The following is a 14,516-nucleotide window of genomic DNA, read 5'->3' as shown; positions in this document are numbered from 1 at the left end:
ATAACATTCAGTTCAAAGTATGATGGATACAAGAGACAATAGTACAGGTTTTAAATTGCTTAAATTTACATTACCTGTAAGGCTAATGTAAGGTGACTGGTCTTAGTGTCTCTTACTAGACTGGTATTCATGGCAGACTGACTACCCCAGCGCCACTGCAGGTAGCCCATTGTGTTTTTGTCCAGGTTTCGTGCTAGAACTGTGGTCAAGCCGGGACGGATTCCACGAGATGAAAACTGTAACCCACAATGAGTGGTGATAAAACTGTATCGGGTCGAGGAAAAGAGAAAACATTTGTCAGTGAAGGCTGCTGTTCTGTTTAAACAAAAAGTTGATTGTTCCTAATTTTCCACCTTCTTAGGTTGCCAGAGTAGCTGTTGATCATGTGTAAACTCAAATATAGGTTCTAAATCAGTCAAGCCAGACCTTGCCCATACCCAAATAATTTTCACAAGTGCCAGAAAATGACAGAAGGTAGGGTTAACCAATGGCAGTGGTTAGGTATGGAAATCCTACCTGACTTGTCCCTTCCTAAGCCATGTAGTTACTAGTAGTACTCAATGGAGATCAGATAAATCAGCAACTGGCTAGAGATCGTGTCCAGTCCTTCTGGATAGTATGGTTCCATAATCGGTTAGCTGCATATTTACTTACCCATTATCTGGCAAAGGTGAATCAAACTTTTGAGAACAGGTTAATTTAATATTCTCAGCTAATAAGGGAATTTTCCCCCAACAAGGCTCTGTTGCAGTAGGTTTGCTTTGCTGCTTGACCTTGATTGCTGTATGACTCAACTCTAAATTGTATGGCCACATGATCAGTTGCTCTACTCCAGAAAACAGCATGAACGCTGGATGGAGGGGAACAGTCATCATTAACTAAGTTTCTATTGAATTTGAAACAAAATGTTCATGGAGCTCAATTTCCACAATCTGGAATGGCCAATTGGCTAACCTGCCTCCAGGAAATCCATGGTAATGGAGAACTCTGAAAATCATGGGTCTAAACTAATTTTTGCTAGAGCATACACCACTCAAGATGTCGTGTGTCAAATTACTGACATACTTCATCCCCAATTATCATTTGCTGAAATAAGTGTTTCTAATTTGTATTGAGATGAATCAATACAAATTGTGCCATCGCCCGGTGGTGCGGGATCTACAGACTGGTCACTTTGTTACTGAAATAGTGTTCCTCTAGATTAGTTTTGAATTTACTACATTAAAATGTGCAGGTTGTGTTCTTGTAGTTCTTTTGTTCTGGACAGTGTAAAACAGCTGGCCATGTCCTATTTTATGGAGTTCCTTTACAATGCTAAAGATGAGATCACCTTCTTTATTCTAGTGAAGACATAATCAGTCCTCATAATCCAAACTCTCTATCCTTTCAATCATTGCTGTCTTCTGTAGCTTTACGATCACCTACTTCCTTTGGTACAGTGGTGACCAGAACTATACATGGCAACGATTTACAATGTTGCTGGATTACGTCACCATTTCTGCTCAATATCAATTCTATAAAAATGTCCCCCACATCTGATTTGTTTTACTTAACTATCACTGAACATTTTTTTTTCAATTTGTCAATCATGATCCCAGGAGTTTAATTTTCTATTTTTTTCATACAAAAGATCAGTCATTTCCTAATAGGGAGAATTGTGGAGAATGGCCACTACTCGGCTGCTTTTGCTGCTGTCTGACCATCTGCCAGAATTGGCAAGAATCTAGCCAGATGTCCACGTATTTCCCAACTATCAATCAAGGATTATGGAACAAGTATTATGAAGAGGAGCCAGCTGAAGTTACACTGTATCAGCATCAACACATGGAGCACATTTTTAGACTTTTAATTTTAAGCAGTGCAGTGCCTGCAGCTCAAGAAAGATTTGCAGCTGTACAGGACATCGGTTAGGCCACTTTTGCAAAATTGTGTGCAATTCTGGTCTCCTTCCTATCAGGACGATCATGTGAAACTTGAAAGGGGTCAGAAAAGATTTACAAGGATGTTGCCAGGGTTGGAGGGTTTGAGCTATAGGGAGAGGCTGAACAGGCTGGGGCTGTTTTCTCTGGAGTGTCAGAAGCTAAGGGGTGACCTTATAGAAGTTTATAAAATCATGAGGGGCATGGATAGGATAAATAGACAAAGTCTTTTCCCTGGGTTGGAGGAGTCCAGAACTAAAGGATATAGGTTTAGGATGAGGGGGGATAAATTCAAAAGGGACCTAATGGGGAACTTTTTCATGCAGAGGATGGTGCGTGTATGGAATGAGCTGCCAGAGGAAGTAGTGGAAACTGGTGCAATTACAGCATTTAAAAGGCATCTGAATGGTTAGATGAATAGGAAGGGTTTGGAAGGATATGGGTCAAGTGCTGGCAAATGGGACTAGATTAGGTTAGGATATTTGGTCAGCATGGACGAATTGGACTTAAGGGTCTGTTTCCATGCTGTCCATCTCTCTGACTCTACTGGCTTTAAAACGAGGTACATTGCCTATTCATGAACTGTGTATAAATACAATAATGAAGACAGGTTGCGCAATCTTAGGCGTATTCCCCTTGAGCTTAAAATATTGGAAGGGCAATTGGGATATTGACATGATTGAGGGATCACAGAATCCTTACAGTGTGGAAGCAGGCCATTCGGCCCATCGCGTTCATGCCGATCCTCTGAACTGCATCCTCCCTAGACCCATCCCCAAAGAGCACCCCACCAAGACCCACTTCCTATCATATCCCCGTAGCCCTGCACTTCTCATGGCTAATCTACCTAATCTACACATCTTTGGATGAAGAATCCAAAAACCTATATCCTTTAGTTCTGGACTCCTCCAACCCAGGGAAAAGACTTTGTCTTTGGATTGTGGGAGGAAATCGAAGGACATGGAGGAAACCCATGCAGACATGGAGATTGTGTAAACTCCACACAAACAGTTGCCTAAGGTTGGAATCGAACTCAGGCCCCTGGTGCTGTGAGGCAGCAGTGCTAACCACTGAGCCACCATGCCACCCTAAGGATTTCAAAGGGTAGATGTGGAGGTAGAGATCCAAAACAAGGAGGGAGCATTTGACAGTCCAAGAGAAAAATCAAAAAGTTCATATTCACACAAAGGATAATGGAGATCTAGAACATAGCAATTTCTAGTGAATACAGAGCAAAATACTAATAGCAATGTTCAAGTCTACTTGAAATTAAAATTGGAACTTGCTTATGTCACCTACCTTTGCGAAGTGATGTTTCTAAATATTTTCATCCCAAATAAAGGCCCTTGAATATCTCCTGCTCCAAACTCCAACTGTCAAACATAAAATGAGAGTAATCAAGATTTAATGGAAAAATCCAGACTCTTGTTAACTTTATGACAGCTTTAATATCAGGGTTTTATATTGTTCGTTTTGATTTGATTTATTGTTGTCACATCTGCCGAGATGCAGTGAAATGCTGTTTTGCACGTTCTACATGCAGATTGCAAGTGCATTAGGTCGTGGAACATAGTGCAGAAGAATGTGGAAGAGAGTATAATTGGGAGGGGAGGGGTCCTTGATTACTTTCCCATGGTAGTAGGAAGTATAGATAAAGCTAATGGATGGAATGCTGGCTTGCATGATGGACTGGGCTGTGTTCATTACTCTCTGTAGTTTCTTGTGGTTTTGAGAACAGCAGTTGCTAAACCATGCTGTGAAGCATCCAGCTAGAATGCTTTCATGGTGCACTTATAAAAATTGGTAAGAGTCGTTGTGGACATGGCTAATTTCCTTTGCCTCCTGAGAAAGTAGAGGTGTTGTTGGACTTTCTTGACATGGATGGACCAGGACAGATTGTTGGTGATCATCACTCCCCGGAGCTTGACGTTCTGGACCATCTCTATCTCAGCACCACTGGTGCAGACAGGGGCGTTCCCTCCACTCTGCTTCCTGAAGTCAATGACCAGCTCCTTCGTTTGCTGTCATTGATGGAGAGATTGTTGTCTTTACACCATGCTACTGGGCACTCAGTCTCTTCCCTGTACTCTGTCTTGTCATTGTTGGAGATCCAACCTACAACGGCAGCGTGTTCATCAAACTTGTAAATGGAGCAGAGGTGAAATTTGGCCACCCAGTTGAGAGAGTATAAGGAGTGCTACAGTATAGGGCTGAATACGCAGCCTTGCGGGGCGCTGGTGTTGAGGATTATGGTGGAGGAGATGTTATCACCAATTCTTACTGATTTGTTGTGCCAGTAGTTTTCTTGCAACTGAATTGAGAACGGGGGGGTTCAGGCACCACTTCAGACTTGATTATACAAGTTCACTTGAAGGTGAAATGCAAATACAGAGGTGAACATAAAAAATTTCAGGACACTTAAGAACAGAGAGATCCCCCTGTACCTTGGATAACATGCTCTCTTTAAAACAAACGAAAAAGAACAACAGCTCATTCATTTCATTTCCAGTTGTGTTTTTGTGTGGTTGTACAAATGGCTTTGATGCTCAGTCAAACAGTAGTCATTGCTTTTCAAAGAAATTCAGTGCTTTAAAACATTCCGGTGAAATGTAATGAGGAATAGTAGAAATACAAAACTTATAGCTGCTTATTATTCAGACTACGGAACACAAATCTTGACCCACAAACATTTTATGTCTAAACTCCATTCCCAGAGATTTATATTGGTGTGGTGAAGGCAAGATCATGTGCAATTTTTGAAAAAAAAACCTGTTGCTGCATGATCCTATTCTCAAACTGACAGCAACAACATGGATACACCAGCTGAAGTTCTTGGGCAGGTATCTGACAGGCACTACTAGTGGAGAATGCTACACAGCACTCCATCTTTAGCAATACAAAGAGATACACGGGAATCAGCTAAGTGGAGCAATGTATTGGGCATTACTTGGGGTGGTGATGGCAAATACTTCCCAAACTAAAACAACCACATCTGCTGATTAAGGATGAAAAGGAAGGGTTATGTATTTCAACACATGAAATCTGGAGTTTGATAGCATGCCATTTCCATGTGAACTGCCACATTAGGTTGCTGCAGCATCACACAAGCAACCTGTTTGCATTCTTCTGTGAATCATAGCCTGGCAGAACATACAACACTCAAATAAAAATAATCGTAAAACACAAATTTACAGGCGACAAAAAATAAATTCATGTATATATCTGGAAAAATCACAATGGATCAAACACTTATTCAATTCATCAACAAGGCAGACTTTGTTTGGAGTAACTAAATGGTCTGTGGAGCAACCATGTACAAACTAACAACTTTGTGCAACTTTTTTTTATATGCAAGCACAATCCAAGTTCAACTTCAAAACTTCTGAGCAAACTCATCCTGAATTGGGAGTGATATTGCAAACAATAATTGCAAAGGAATTTCAAGAAGTACCAAGTATACTGTTACTGCAAGGAGTAAAAGTTCAGCCCTTACCTCACCCCATCCTTTTGCAGAGGTTACCCGCCTCAATGCAATATTGATTGAGCCACCGCCATTGCCATTCTGCGTTGATAGGCTCCCTGCTAGAACAGCTGTGTCTGTCGTGGTCAATGGAGCCTGTGAGAAAAACATCAACCTCGTGATTAACTTCACCTTTCTTACTCTTCTGAAGATGAACAATGGGGTGCATACCATAATGACAGCAGTCCTGCTGTATATCATGCAAGTGGAAATTTTGTTTTTGTCAGCTGGACAGTGCAACTTAAATAAAATATTTGACTATGGAGGGGATTATAGTCAACCCAAAGCATACACAATCACACTCTTACCACTACCAGGTAGTGATCAACAGCAGTAATGCAGCTACCTTCCCCATCTATTAATTTCTCAATATATAGTTTCTGCATGTCTTAAACTTCATAATAGGGCCTAATCTGTAGCAAGTATTGGGCAGTATAACCACACCTTGAAATTACAATGAAACAAGATAATGGAGCAGTAGAAAATTATATGTTCCTGTCAGTGCTCGGTTCTCAGTCCTGTCAGTACATGTAGTCTGCCACTGAATATGATTATAGTTGCCCCCTGCCTCAACTCTACTCTCCCACCTACGCCTCATATTCCTAGGTTTCCTGCACTAGTCTCAAAACGCTGACAAAACAGCTGGATTACTGAAAGCAAAGAACAACTGGTCAGTGCATATTATTTGAAGAGCTTAACAGACGGTGCCTATCCAATGTGCAGCATCTACAGTCCATTAGGTAACTGCAGTTTTACACTGTTGCCCCAACCAAGACCATTTATCTAACACATACTTTCCTGGTCTGCAAGGCTTCATACTCCAAAACCAGAACAGAATCTGGAGGTGTCACTTGATCTTGAACCATCAATTGGGAGTACACAATGTTGGTAGGAAGAACAGCATTTGGAAATGCTCAGCATTTGTTTTAACTCTTAATATTTATATTTGGCATTTAAGAAGTCATCAAGAAAGGGTTACTGTACAGTTTCAAAAGTTATCCCTTTTATGAACTTTAGTGACAGGTTTTGAAATACCTACTTCAATAGATTGTGATATGTGCATTTTATTAATTTCAATCTGAGGAAACCGACTGCCTGGCTCTTCAAACTCCTCATCATAGCGGTCAAAGAGGTCAGTGGCATCCACACCAACACTTATCGTACCCTGCAAGAAAATTAAATAAGTCATGACTCAGTTATGAGAATGCACTATTCTAACATGACAGTGCAACTCATGCATGTTGCTCTTGGAACAATTCAAAAGAAGAACTTCAGTCTTAAGCTGATATGTATAGTAAGCCATCTCTTATGGTGGTGCACAAGGAGTCAAAACCAAGTCCGATTTTCAGAGGAAGTAGGCTTAGGGGAACAATTCTGTATTTTTATATGTTACCATTATAAATTGCTATGTCCTTATTTGGAAAGGAAACCAGACATACTCTTATTCTCTAATCGCATTAATTGTGGCATTGTAGCACTCGACTGATGGGAGTGTGCAATTAGAATGTGAAAAATTTAGAATAGTATATTTTTTAACTGCAGACAAAAGGATTTATAATGGAAACTATTTACAGCAACTCATTTTCAAAAATACCAAGGATACAGACTCAGGTATACATGCACATTTTGAAACAATTTCATGTTTTCACCTCTGAATCTGTTTCAAGTTTCAAGTTTTAAAGTCACCAAGTGTATGACAATATAATGAATAATACAATGCGATCATTCGGAGACCTTAGTTCCAAATGATTAAGCAGACCCTTGTGTACCTTGGGATTTGTTCTTTGTTGTAATCGCCTTTCTTCCCTTTCTCGTTGTAGCCTCTCAAATTCTTCACGTATTTCAGCTGCCGCTTTCTTTCTTTCCACTACCTGTGAAAACAGAACAAAACAGCAATTCACAAATTACAGCATTAGCCAGATAAGTCACAGACAATAGTTGCAGTTTATTGTATAATACAGGGTCGAAGGACTAAATCTTCTACACAAGTCAAAAAAAAAAGCAGCCCTGTAAAACCTAACTTTCACTACTTGGAACAGGTAAACTGCCTCTGATGGCTCAGCTGGTTAAGACAGAGAGTGTTATCTGGACCCAACTTGAAACGTCTTAAGTTTTACATTCTATTGTGTATTTAATGGATCTCAGCGAGGTTGGGGGCTGTAATTTAACTCTGTTGGGAAGCATGCACACATGTAGATGTCACATGAGGACAAATCATGCCAGAAAAGCGCAGCAGGTCAGACAGCATCCAAGGAACAGGAGAATCGACGTTTTGGGCATAAGCCCTTCTTCAGGAATGAGAAAAGTGTGCCAAGCAGGCTAAGATAAAAGGTAGGGAGGAGGGACTTGGGGAGGGGCGTTGGAAATGCGATAGGTGGAAGGAGGTCAAGGTGAGGGTGATAGGCCGGAGTAGGGTGGGGGCGGAAAGGTCAGGAAGAAGATTGCAGGTTAGGAAGGCGGTGCTGAGTTCGAGGGATTTGACTGACACAAGGTGGGGGGAGGGGAAATGAGGAAACTGGAGAAATCTGAGTTCATCCCTTGTGGTTGGAGGGTTCCTAGGCGGAAGATGAGGCGCTCTTCCTCCAACCGTCGTGTTGCTATGGTCTGGCGATGGAGGAGTCCAAGGACCTGCATGTCCTTGGTGGAGTGGGAGGGGGAGTTGAAGTGTTGAGCTACGGGGTGGTTGGGTTGGTTGGTCCGGGTGTCCCAGAGGTGTTCTCTGAAATGTTCCGCAAGTAGGCGGCCTGTCTCCCCAATATAGAGGAGGCCACATCGGGTGCAGCGGATGCAATAGATGATGTGTGTGGAGATGCAGGTGAATTTGTGGCGGATATGGAAGTATCCCTTGGGGCCTTGGAGGGAAGTAAGGGGGAAGGTGTGGGCGCAAGTTTTGTATTTCTTGCAGTTGCAGGGGAAGGTGCCGGGAGTGGAGGTTGTGGACCTGATGAGGGAGTCACTGAGGGAGTGGTCTTTTCGGAATGCTGATAGGGGAGGGAAGGGAAATATAACACTGGTGGTGGGGTCCGTTTGGAGGTGGCAGAAATGACGGCGGATGATATGCTGTACATGGAGGTTGGTGGGGTGGAAGGTGAGGACCAGTGGGGTTCTGTCCTGGTGGCGGTTGGAGGGGCGGGGCTCAAGGGCGGAGGAGCAGGAATTGGAAGAGATGCGGTAGAGGGCATCGTCGACCACGTCTGGGGAGAAATTGCAGTCCTTGAAGAAGGAGGCCATCTGGGTTGTACGGTTTTGGAACTGGTCCTCCTGGGAGCAGATGCGGCAGAGACGAAGGAATTGGGAATATGGGATGGCGTTTTTACAGGGGGCAGGGTGGGAGGAGGTGTAGTCTAGGTACCTAGACTACACCTCCTCCCACCCCACCCTTTGTGGGGTGAGTGTTGAGAATAGAATAATGGCTTACCTCCCATCCTTCCATTTCCAGGCCCTTTTTACCGTAGATGTCATAGATGGCTCTGCTCTGGGGATCACTAAGTACTGTTAAGGAAAAAAAATAGAAAAATAACAAGGATTCAGAAAAAACTGATCTTTGAAAATCAGAAGAGTCATGATGCACAAGGGACACAATACATGATTCTATATTCAAATAGTTGTAGCCCAGGTTGTAGGAGGAGTTTGAGAGACAGAGAGGGCGAGAGAGAAAGAGACAAAGACGAAGAATATGAGAAACAGGGAGGGGAAGGGGGAAGAGGATGAAGGTGAAAGAGAAAAGTAAAAGCAAGCAAGGAGAACAAAAGGGAGCAAACAGAACAGGAGGGCATTATACAAAAGACTATAAGATACAAGCGGTAATTAAGGGACATTTTATTTTTCTTTTTGCCTTCAGAAGGGTGATCTGCAACCTGCTTCCTGTTTGCAAAGGGAAGATGGGAAATTGATGTGCCACACTGTGAATTGGTCCACAACTCCCGCAGCTACTATGGAAAAAAATAATTTGGGATTGTTACAAATGCAATGTACTAACTGAGTAAAGTTACTGGTGAAGTGGGGGGTTGGCACAGGGCATGCTGACATGGGGCACACAGACACAAGATGGCCACTGAGCAATAAATTGGTCACGTAGCACACAAGATGGCTGCTGAGCCATTACATGGAAAAATACAGCCAAACATATACAGATACTGCCTAAGGCTAACAGGATACCAGCACAATAGACATAGAGCATAGATGATTAGTTTAAGGTAATGGCTACTGCTGCCAAAGTGTCTGAGTCCAGCCACCACCTTCAATAGAAATGTTAACTACCTGACACTGCTTGTAAAGAAGTGTTCATGCTTCAGATCTGCAGTAATGGAAAATGATCTTCCTTCTCAGGAAGAACGATCACGACCACTGAAACTGACACTAATTTTGTAACGTTTTCTGTAAACAAACCATGTTGTACAAAGACTTGATACTTAAATAATTGTACCACAAAAGGTATAAAATATCATGACATGTGCTCAGAGAGTGAGACGAGGCCCACAGCTGACAGCCATGTCGACGAACGTCTCTCCCTCCCTGGAGCTCCAGCTTCTTTGTACAATAAACTTTGTTGTTGGATCCCGATTCTGACTCCGAGACTGGTGATTTTTCCCATAACACTGGCAAAATAGTTTTTCAATGACCCAAGGTACTTGCCTTCATATGCCTGATGTACAAGATTGAAGAGAGTCTCTGCTTGTTGTTTCAGTTCAGGATCTCGGTGCTTGTCTGGGTGATACAGCATACACAACCGGCGATAGGCAGCCTTCAGTTCATCTTGTGTGGCCTGCAAAATTATATTAAAAAAACAGAAAGTGTTGTTTCAAAGTAACCTGATAGAGTCAAGATGATAGTGGTGCTACTTGATCCAAAAAAACATAATTTTAGCCATTTATACTTTTTTTGGAAAATTCACTCAATTTTCTGTTTAGTCTACATATGAAGCACTGGGGTTGTTGGCATCCAAGATGACAGGGACAGCCATTCTGACACTGTCTACCTCATTGAAAAGCTGAGAGCTAAATTACGAACTTCTCATTTACTCTTTAGGGCTCATCAGATTGACTTAACAAGTTAAGTGGTACACAGTCATACAGATGAAAACTATCATGATTTCAGTACCTTCAAACTCCCTCTCAGCTTCTCTCTCACTCACACAATCATGATCATCTTTTGAAAGAATAGCCAGAACATTTATTACACGTCAAGTGGATGCGGCAAATCTATTCTTAGTTCTACAGGGAGACTGAGGTACATAATTCGAAGCACTGAAAACCTGAAATTAAATGCAATGTCAGAAGTTGTTTTCTCATACTTTTGTCAACTTTTTGTTGGCAATTTCATTTCTACTTCCATTAAGTCACTGTTCCACAGGGAACAAATGTCTTTTGGAATTTCAACCAAGTGGTCATTCTTCATACAAGGGTCTGGACAAAAAAAGACTTGCTGGATGAAAAATAAATCCTGGTCAATCTAATTCACCTCCTATCATACCAGTAGTTGCCTGATATAACAGTGATGAGGTTGTTGACAAATCATAGCAATCAATCTTCTGCAATGAGTCAAGAATAAATGCAGATATTTGTTAACATTTAGTCAAGCACCATCCTTACATAATTATACACACTAAATAATACCTTACCATCAATATATCAGACACCACTAACACCAAAACTCCTGTTATGCCATGTCCAGCAGCAGCACAGATCTAGAGGTGACAGCACAGTGGTATGCAGTCGGATGGGATTTGCCTCTGATATTGACTCTGGACCACATGATGTCTCAAGCAAAGGAATCTCCTGCTGATTACCTATTGCTTTCATTTGCTATTGGTCTGTGGTACAACTCTCTCAATGTTGGAATTGAGAGTGGATAGTAAGAAGGACTCTGTAGAGTCAACAGGGCCATTTAAGAGTTGACCATTACTGTGGGTCAGGAGTCACATCCAGGCCAGGACTGGATAGCAGGTTTCCTTCCCTAAACAATGTTAGTGAACAAAATTGGTATTTACAATCAATGCTAGTTTCATTGTCATTATTAATGAGTAAAGATTTTAATTCTAGATTTACTAATTATCATTTTAAATTTGTACCTACTGCCCTCCTTCAGCTGGTGAATCAATACTCCTCTATGTTAACATCAATTGGAAGAAGCACCGAGGACGGCAAAGGTATGCAGAATGCACTGTGGGTGGAGATTTAAAGGTCGATCAAGTGTGGCTTGAGGCACAAATACTGACCAAATTGAATGAGTCCTGAAGGACATAACTGCTAGATTTGGTCTGCAGCAGGCTGTGAGGAGACCAACAAGAGGGAAAACTTACTTTACCTTTTACTCCCCAATTTACCAGAGGTCACCAGCATCATGGATGCCAGTCATCAGTTAATTTGACTTACTTTATAAGAAACTGAACACATATGGATACTGCCAAGAAAATGGGCCCTAACAACATTCTGGTAGTAGCACTGAAGACTTATACACCAGAACTATTCCAATCAAGCTGTTCCAATATAACTAGGTTAGGTGGATTGGCCATGCTAAATTGTCCTGCGTGTCCAGGGATGTGTAGATTATGTGGATTAGCAGGGTAATGGGGCTAGGGTACAGGGAGGGGTGGGGGGATGGTGGTGGTCTGGATAGGATGCTCTTTGAAGGGTTGGTGTGGACTGGATGGGCTGAATGGCTTAGGTTCTATGATTCTATGAATTACAACAATAGCATCTATCCATCAACATGGAAACTTGCCCTGGTTAGTCCTGTCCACAAACAAAAGTCAAATCCAACTCAGCCAATTGTTTCCCTAGTCTACTCTCGATCAAAGTGAGGGGTCACTGAAGTGCAACAAAAGCATTTACCCAGAAACAACTTGATCAATTATACACAGTTTGGGTTCTATCAAGACCATTCATTACAGCCATGGTCTAGAACTTGACAAAAGACCTGAATCTAAGAAGTGAGATGAGAGTGACCTCCCATGACGTCAAGGCAGCATTTGAATAAAGGTGGTATCAAGAAACTCTAGCAAAATTGAAGTCAGCAGGCGATGGGAAAAAAAACTTTGCCTTAATTAAAGTCATATCTAGCAAAAGGAATGGTAGTAGATTTTGGAAGCCAGTCATCTGAGCCATAGGATATCCTCAGGGTAGTGTCCTTTATCGAAACACCAACAGCTTTAGTTGCATTCATGATCTCACCTCCATCAAAAAGTTGAGACGTTTGCTGATGATTGCACAACATTCAATAATATTCACAACTGCTCAGATAGTGAAGTGTACATGGTTGTATACAGACGAGGACTGATAAATGGCAAGCAACATTCATGCTGAATCCTTCAATTTCAAAATCTTGTGGTTACTGATGAGGAACTTAACTGCACCAGCCATAAATACAACGAGCAAGTCAGAGGCTGAGAATTCTGCAGCAAGTAACTTATCTCCTGACTTCCTAATGTCTGTCCACCATCTAAAGCACATCAAGAGTGTAATGAAATACTCTCCACTTGCTGAGATGAATCCAACATCACCTAAGGAACTCAGTACTATACAGTACAAGACAGCTTGTTTAATTGGCATGCCAGCCACCATTTTAAAGATTAACTTCTTCCACCAGGGGGAGAGAGCAGCAACAGTTGATATCATCTGCAAGATGAACTCACCAAGCACGTTCAAAAGCATCTTTGTAACCTGCAATCTCTACAAACTAGAACGACAAGGGCAGCAGAACTAAAATACCTCTAAGTAATGCACAGCCACTTCAAGGTTCCATGCACAGTGATTAGTGTTGGCTCATTGATTGTGGCGTTAACTTCCAGATTCAGAAGCCGCTGATACACATGAGCCATGGAGGCCTGCATAGCCAGGGAGGAAACTAAACAGAGGGTTGATAGAGTCCCAACACCTTGCAAGTTTCTCTCCAAGTCACACATCACCTTGACTGAGAACTATGTTGCCATTGCCTCTCTGCCATTAGGTCAAACTTCTTCTCAACATTACATGGACTCTAGTAGTTTAAGAAAGCAGCTCACCATCACCTTCTCAGGGGCTACTAAAGATGGATAACAAATGTTTGCCAGCAAAGCCCACATCTTTTGAAAGAATTTTAAGAATCAACTAGAGATAAACAGCCCAGCTTGATCCTACCCTCACATGATGACACTTTAAAGGCAGGAGTCACTAGTTTACAAATTAAGCCCCAATATCTCACTCAAGATTTTTCACCTGGCTCCAGAAACATTCAAATCCACTAAAACACTCTTGATATTTTCACTGCTGTGATCAGCAAGCACAGCAAAAGTAGGAACTGGGGATCTTCCTAGCTTGGATAGTCATGTTTCTCACTCAATAGAACTTAAAAGCCATCAAAACAAGCATTAGGAAGTTAAACAACAAAGGTAATCACCTTTGACTAAAATAGTCAAAAAGGAAGATGACAGGCTCCAAAAGCTGTGAGAAACAGTCATTAACATATACTTTCTGCAGTCAGTATTAGTTTGGAATCATTTGCAACAAATTTTCCTTGTGAATGTTTTGGAAAGTGGAACTTGTTGGTAGAATTAGTAGTTTAAAACTCATGAGCTCAAGAGACAAACTGTTCTTCTACCACTTTTCTCTTGGAGGCGTGTTTCAGCAGGATCATTAATTTTCTGAACACTGCTTTCTTGATCCTCCACAGCAATACCCATTAACAATAAAACCAAGGAAAGGAACTAGGTTTAGAATTTATTGCCTTTCTTGACCTCACCCAGTGGTCATCCTTCATATGTTAACCTGGAGTAAATGTTAGTGGGATGCTCAAATATGGAAGAATATCAGTCCTGAACAATTCTGCCACAATCATTCATGCAATTACTCACTGGCCAACTCATCCATAACTTTGTTCAAAATTCTTTAAGCTGTGAACTAATAAAGATCAAGAGTATTTGAGACCTGCCTTATCTACAGCTTTCAGATCACTTATTGCTCTGTGCCTTTGGGTTCCATTGTCTTGCTCCCCAGCTGTGATACAGTGACTGCAGCAAGATACAGTACTGCTACTTCTCCTTAAACCTCACTAGTTAAAAGGTAATATTCCCAAGGAGCCAGAACATTCTAATTTAAAGG

The 14,516-nt window shown here is 41.7% G+C and overlaps 1 protein-coding gene across 1 annotated transcript in view; it reads right to left on the bottom strand.

Moving 5' to 3' along the window:
* The window catches only part of LOC140486994 (dnaJ homolog subfamily C member 11), a 44,011-nt gene that overhangs the window by 16,982 nt on the left and 12,513 nt on the right, over window positions 1-14,516 (bottom strand). The window contains exons 2-8 of the mRNA XM_072586316.1: window positions 10,075-10,204; window positions 8,858-8,931; window positions 7,209-7,310; window positions 6,479-6,604; window positions 5,413-5,535; window positions 3,219-3,292; window positions 75-264 (exon numbers count right to left, since the gene is read on the bottom strand). Coding sequence (XP_072442417.1) covers window positions 75-264; window positions 3,219-3,292; window positions 5,413-5,535; window positions 6,479-6,604; window positions 7,209-7,310; window positions 8,858-8,931; window positions 10,075-10,204 — 819 coding nt within the window. The remainder of the gene's footprint in view (window positions 1-74; window positions 265-3,218; window positions 3,293-5,412; window positions 5,536-6,478; window positions 6,605-7,208; window positions 7,311-8,857; window positions 8,932-10,074; window positions 10,205-14,516) is intronic.

Source organism: Chiloscyllium punctatum, chromosome 16 (assembly GCF_047496795.1).
Source record: "Chiloscyllium punctatum isolate Juve2018m chromosome 16, sChiPun1.3, whole genome shotgun sequence".
Taxonomy (NCBI): Eukaryota; Metazoa; Chordata; class Chondrichthyes; order Orectolobiformes; family Hemiscylliidae; genus Chiloscyllium; species Chiloscyllium punctatum.
Note: the sequence above shows the minus strand (reverse complement) of the source record. Positions and strands in the feature narration are given on the sequence as shown.